Below are 6989 nucleotides of genomic sequence, written 5' to 3'. Positions count from 1 at the left end.
TGGGTATCACAATCTCACCCACTCAAATCCTTGATGTCCTCATTAAGGTCACACATCACATCCACAGGTCCAAGATCTCACCAGAGCAATGTGAAAGCTCACATCAGACTAGTACAGGCTCTGATACCATTTGTAACGACCCAAGTCCAACCATTGACCCAGCAACTCTTTGGGTCTAAACCACGTAGCCCTTAAAAGCTTAAGCTCAAGTTGCTAGTAGTAGTAGACTAGGATTGTTATATAGGTCTTAACAATCACATTCACATCAGATGTGGGATGTTGGGTATCACAAACCCTAAGCTCCCTCATTTGCTGTTGCTGCCGCTGATCCATCAGTCGCTAGCCGAGCCGCTTGGCTTCCCTCTTGAAAATTCATTCTTCAACCAGTAATGGTAAGCATTCTCTTCTCATCTTAAGGTATATGGAAGCTCTGCCCCTTTTGCTCAATCATTGAACGACATTTTGTTTTTACAAAGAATTATAAAGGCTTCATGAGAATTCTACTTGTGGCTTTATACCAATTTTTCAGTAATTCAAAGTTTTTTTTTTAAAAAAAAATTAAGACAATTAATATTCATTACCAAAGACATCAATTACGATATCAAAGCATTTTTTTTCTAGATGTCAAATGGAATGCAGGAGGATATATGTAATAGCGAATTTCATGCTGATTCTAAAAAAAATGGACCATCTTCTTTAAAGAATCATATGGCTGCTCCTAAGAAGTAAGAAATGTTTCGCGTTAATGAGGGTTGTAGTCAGATGGAATTAGTTTTTCAATCAGAAGAAGACGAGTGTTCAGGTAATTGGAAGTTTAATCATGATGCAATTAGGAAGAAAATAGTGCAGATAATCATTTCAAATGAATTGCCTTTTAGATTTGTGGAAGGTAAAGGGTTTAGATGTTGCATGAATCAAGCATGTCTTAGATTTGACATTTCGTCACAATGAACCATTACTGGGGATTGTTATAAGGTTTATTTTGATGAAAAAATTGTTGAAATCATGTCTTGGTAGGATAAGTCTGAGCATAGACACATGGATTTCATTACAAGGAATTAATTATATGTGTCTTACTTCTCATTTTATAGATAATGATTGGAAACTGCAGAAAAAATTTAAAACTTTTGTCTCATTTCTGGTTACAAAGGTGAGGCAATTAGGAAGGAAATCAATAAATGTTTGCATGATTGGGGGATTCAAAAGGTTTTCTCTATTGTTGTTGATGATGCTAGTTCCAATGATGTTGTAATAACGTATTCAAAGAAAAAATTTGATATTGCCGAAACTAGTATTTTATGAGGTAAATTTTTTCATATGAGATGCATTGCACATATTGTTAATCTTATTGTCAATGATGGATTAAATGATATGAATAGTCAATTGCTCGTGTTAAAGGGGTTGTGAGATATGTTAGACAATCTTCTGCTAGATTAGCCAAGTTTAAAGAGTATGTTGTTAGTGCAAGAATTAAAGTAAGAGTTTATTGTGTTTGGATGTTAGCACCAAATGGAATTTTACTTATTTGATATTGGATACAGCTTTGAAATTTGAAAAAGCTTTTGCAAGATTTGGGTGAATGATAGTAATTACAATATTGAGCTAATGGTGGGAGATGGGGTATCTAATGAAAATGATTGGGCAAATGTTAGAAGAATTTCTCCTTTCTTGCAACAATTCTATGAGTTGACCATAAATGTTTCAAATTCTTTTTATGTAACTTGTAATACTTTTCTTGCTTATGTTTGTGAGGTATATTACACTTTGAAAGAATGGCAAAACAATTATGATGTTGATTTATGGGCTATGGCAAATAGAATGGAAGAAAATTTTGACAAATATTAATGGGGGAAAGTAAAAAAATGAATTTGGTGTTATACATTGTTTCGATTTTTGATCCTAGGGAAAAGCTTATTTTCTTTGAATTTTGGTTTAAAGATATGTATTCTCCTCCACAAGCTTCATTCATGAATAGTTTGGTGAAAAAAATAATGGAAGATTTGTTTGAATGTTATAAAAATATGTTGCAACCTCAGTCTTGTGTTGTTGGTGAAAGTAGTCAAGAGTGTCAAATGAGACAAGTCATTGTTGAAAGTGGCATTACGATTCTCACTAGAAGTAAAATAGGAAAGAAAAGTTTGTTAACGTATTTGAGGTATAGGAAGGACAGTGATAAAGAGGAGCAGAAAATGGAATAAGATAAATATTTATTTGAGGATGTGTACGGTGATGCTATTAACGATAATGACTTTGATGTTCTTCAGTGGTGGAAACTCAATAGTCATAGGTTTTCAATACTTTCTACTATTGCTCGTGACGTATTGGTGATTCCCTTATCAATAATTGCTTTAGAATCCATTTTTAACATCGGTGGACATGTTCTTGATGCATATAAGAGTTTCTTTGACTCCCAAGCTCATGCAATCACTTATTTGTGCTCAAGATTGGTCACGTGGATCAACACATTTTGATACAAATGAAATTGAGTATGATATGGACGAGCTCGAGAAAGTTAATTTAGATAATTATTTCAATTATAATTTATTCTATATAATATCATTTCATTTTCTCAAATTTTTTCCTGTGTTTCTTTAGTTCTTTATTTAAAGATTAATTCATCATGTTTTTTTATTTTTAAGATTTGTCAAAGATATCATTGGACTCCATACTTAAGTAGAAAAAATGTGTTATCAATTTTTGTTCTTATTTCCAAGTCATGTTATTGTTAGCCTAATCATATTTTTATTTATAATTTATTTAGGTTATCTTAACACATAAATTTATACTAATTATATATGTTATATTTTAACATTTCAGAGACATGTTCATATGACATTTTGGACAATTGATGGATTCAAAATCGTCAAATCGGATGTCCATGTCATGAAACTTATGTTGTGTAACTTATAATTTGTATGGATATGCACGATTTATGTTTTTTTTTCCTCATTTAGATTAATGTCATGGATAATTGGATATGTACATTTTACTAAAAAATTTATGTGGTGTTTATTGCTTTTTTTTACTAAAATATAAATTATATGGTTTAAATTATTTAGATTGGTTCAATTTCAAGAAGCATAGTTATGTTTTTTTTCCTTATGGAATATGCCGGTCATCAATGGAGTATTTAGTTTTATTCCATGTATGTTTGTCCTTTATCCTTCTCTTTTGATGTATGCTACTTGCAATCAGACGGTTTTCTTTCCTGCTTAAAGAGAAAGAGAAGTCTTTTTCTTGCATTTAATTTGTTACTAATTTTGGATGGATGGATGGATGAACAGGATTATAATTGCTCTGTCGAGTACTTCCGATCGCCATTTCTAGTTCAAGAATGGCAATCGCTTGAGAGAAATGGTTCAACGAGAGAAACACTGCGACTTGATATGATGGACAAATCATCTTATAAGTACAAAAATGCAAATGTTCTAATCTTCAACACTGGACATTGCTGGACTCATGACAAAACTTCCAAACGGCTACCTTCGATCTTACCTCTTTGTCCATACTGTTGATAAAAATAATCTTAAGTAGAGAAGCTCCTAACAGTTTAAAAATTTGTTGGAAGGGTTGCTATCAAGAGGGTAGCACTATCTATGACCGATTAAATGTTAAACAGGCATTTCAAAAAGTTTTGAGTACATGGGCAAGATGGATAGATACCAATATAGATCCTATGAAGACCCTTGTTTTCTTCGGGGGCCTTTGTGCATCACACTTCATGTAAATTGAACACGAAATATAAGTCGAGTTAAAACTCTAAGATAGGGAATCAGAGCGCCTTTTAATTCATTTTGCCTGTTCACTGGGGTGGAAGATGGAACTCTGGTGGTCGATGTGATGGTGAAACAGAACCTATTACAAATGAGAAGTACTTGAAGAATATCCATCAAAAATGCGACTTTTTGAGTCAGTGATAAATGGTATGACTAAACCAGTATTGTATCTTAATGTTTCAAGAATGATTGGTTTCCGGAAGGATGCACGTCCATCAATTTACAGAAGTAGAACGTAACGGAGAAGGAGAGAAGTTCACCAACAAGAATCCAGGATTGTAGCCACTGGTGCCTCCCTGGTGTTCCTGATACTTGGAATGAACTAGTATATGCTCAACTCCTTGTCAGACATAACCAACATCAGGAACAACTTCTGCATCAAGAACAACAACAGAGAAGGCCATAGGTAAAAGTAATGCAATTGAACTTTGTAAATTCTTGTTTAGTCACTAGATTTGTTTAGATCGATTAGTATATGTTGTATTCTTCAGTGAAAAGTTTACTTTTAGGGAGAAGTGTAAAATGATACTATTCTTCAGAGAAAAAAGGGTAAGAATACATAAAAGCTGTTATCAAAAATTGGCTGTAAGGTTCTCCCTACCCAATTACACTCATTTAGCCTCTAATTACTAGCAGCCTATAAGTCTCTTATGATTTTGTTATTGAAAACAGTATTATAGTCAATTATCTTTTATAATATGTGCTGCAATCAGCTTGAATCTCTTATAAAAAATATATATATGTTTACTTACACTACACAACTTGTTTAATGAATGTTTGCTTGATTTTTTGTGAATTTCGCTGCTAGGATAGAGGTTTAAATAGCTTGGTCCTGTATTTTATTTGGAAAGTGCTATCCATTTGATCTGTATGCTTCTAGATTAGTGTTAAAGATCTTTTAACCATATGGAATTACAATGCTTGAGATGGATATCAGTTGAGATTATGCTCTTTTAACATAGGGAATTAAACACGAATATGTTAAGAGTAAAAGGTATAGTGGGCTAATACTGATACAGCTATGGTAGTGGCTGCCCTATCTTTCTCTGTTTCTTTCCAAGGTCTTTCTGCTTTGTTCTTGTTTACACCAGTCCCTTTGTTTTATGCTTTTCCTAGCCCTGTATTTTATTCTCTCTTAATTTTTCTTCAAAAATACCAATAAATTTTTTGTAGAAGCCTCATTTGAGAATTCGACTTATTATTTCGTTGATGTAACACTTAAAAAAGTCACTGAAATATTTAAAAAATTTTAAATAATTTTTTATTTTTTTTATTACATTTAATTAAGTTTTTATATTTTTATTTTGAGCTAACTAAATTTTTATAACTTATGGTTGTCTAACTATTATTAATCAAAATATCACTTCTTATTTTATATCATGTGGTGTGGACATGTCATAATGGATTATGACATTTGATTTTTCGCCACATTAATCTGCATCTTTCCTCTTTGCCATTTAGATATGACAATGTGGATTTTTTGCAACAGACCTTGTCTGATTTTCAAGATAAATGAAATTTTCACTTATTCAAAAAAAAATTAACAAGCTTAACTTATGGAAAAATCAAAACTATTTCTCGATGATTTAAGTATCAATTTATTAATTTAACATCGTTTGTCTTTATATATAGTTTATCTCTAACTTACTGCACTGGGAAACAAGTATATACCTTGTGTGTTTCCATCACTGAAGAAAGACTGTTATTTTTTAATACATAATAAAATGAGAAATAAGAGAGTTGCCATTTCCATCCTTGGATCTCAATCCTCTTAATACTCATTTCCTTTACATATAATTTATCTAACACAAGTGTAAATTGTTGATATTATAGTTTATATATGTTTTGGTTTCTTTGGTCTCTCGGTCCTTATGTTTTATCTGTCTAGAAACTGAGTTTCCTTTGGATTATAAGTTAAAAACACTCGTATTGTGCAAGAAACTACAATATGAATGTTGGACATTGACATCATTTAATTATTTTTTGTTCATTTTGGGAATGCAAAGACTGATTTCAGATTTATTGGAGAAAAGGCTAATCAAACAATCCTGATGAGTACATAGATTAGGAAAACAGAACAAATTATGCTGATTTGTATGACCTCAACTTCTGCATTATCTGTCAACCAAAAGAATAATGGGTAAAAGAGAAGCCTATCTTTTAAATGTTATTGTATTTTCAGTTCCTTGCCTTGATATTTTTAGCTCTTATGGGGAAAACATGAGCTCACTTTATGGATTAAGTAAAGCTTAAATGGGTCAAATAGTATGTAGCTGAAAAATGTCTTGAAAATTCATCTTTAGGAAAATTTAAATCATTAACTTTAATTGTACCTTTTTCTACTAATAAATCTCTTAAATTTGTATCAATATTTGTCCATTGACTTGGATGATAAATATTTTCAGGAATGCAATCATTTAAATTGATAGGCTAATCCTTTTCATCATGATTTCTACAATCATTTTGAATCTCTTCATTAACTTCTTGTTCTACTATTTCATCATCGTCTAACTCTCTAAGATTATTAACTTGTTCATTTAAAGGACATTCATTAATAATTTCTGATTCATTATTTTTATTACTTGTAAAAAATTTATCAAGTATTTCTTTTTGAGATTGTATTAAACTTTCAATTCTTTTTTTGTTTAAGCTTTGAAATAACTAGATTCATATTTTCAATTTGACATATTCAAATATTTATTATAAAGTACAAAAATATTTAGATATTATAATTATCTTATATTTTTTAAATGACTAATATAAAAGCAACAATCAAAATTTCTAATTTAAATAAATCAACTATCACTTAAAATAAAGACAACATAACAATATAATATAAACTCTAAATTAAAGTAAAAAAGCCTATAAAAATTTAAAAAAAATAGTACCTAATTGTTGAATACTTATTGTAAATAGCAAATGAGACTCACGGCTTTATAAAGATAATAACATAAAGACTTCTTATATATTCTTTGGAGTAAAATTGAAGTTAAAGGAAAAAAAAGTAAATGAAAAAATAAAAATTTAAAAATAGATATTATACATTGAAAAAAAAATTAATTTTATATATATAAGACAAAAATAGCTATTGAGAATTATTAAATAAATTAATTGAAAATAAAAAAATAAATTAAAATTATTATTATTATTATTATGTCTCGAGTTAGGTTTGGGCTTGAAAATTCATTCTCAGGATCCAATCGAGCTCGTAGG

At 30.3% G+C, this 6989-nt stretch overlaps 1 protein-coding gene across 1 annotated transcript in view; it reads left to right on the top strand.

Moving 5' to 3' along the window:
• LOC149526554 (protein trichome birefringence-like) overlaps positions 1-4440 on the top strand; it is a 7533-nt gene extending 3093 nt beyond the window's left edge. The window contains 5 exon segments of the mRNA XM_089785243.1: positions 3285-3476; positions 3563-3721; positions 3807-3879; positions 3882-4004; positions 4007-4440. Of these exon segments, the coding sequence (XP_089641369.1) occupies positions 3285-3476; positions 3563-3721; positions 3807-3879; positions 3882-4004; positions 4007-4182 (723 nt within the window). The 3' untranslated portion in view covers positions 4183-4440.
• Positions 4441-6989: the final 2549 nt, after the last annotated feature.

Source organism: Theobroma umbraticum, unplaced genomic scaffold, assembly GCF_002168275.2.
Source record: "Theobroma umbraticum cultivar Fairchild unplaced genomic scaffold, ASM216827v3 scaffold_55.0, whole genome shotgun sequence".
NCBI classification, from domain to species: domain Eukaryota; kingdom Viridiplantae; phylum Streptophyta; class Magnoliopsida; order Malvales; family Malvaceae; genus Theobroma; species Theobroma umbraticum.
This window is presented reverse-complemented; position numbering and strand designations above follow the sequence as displayed.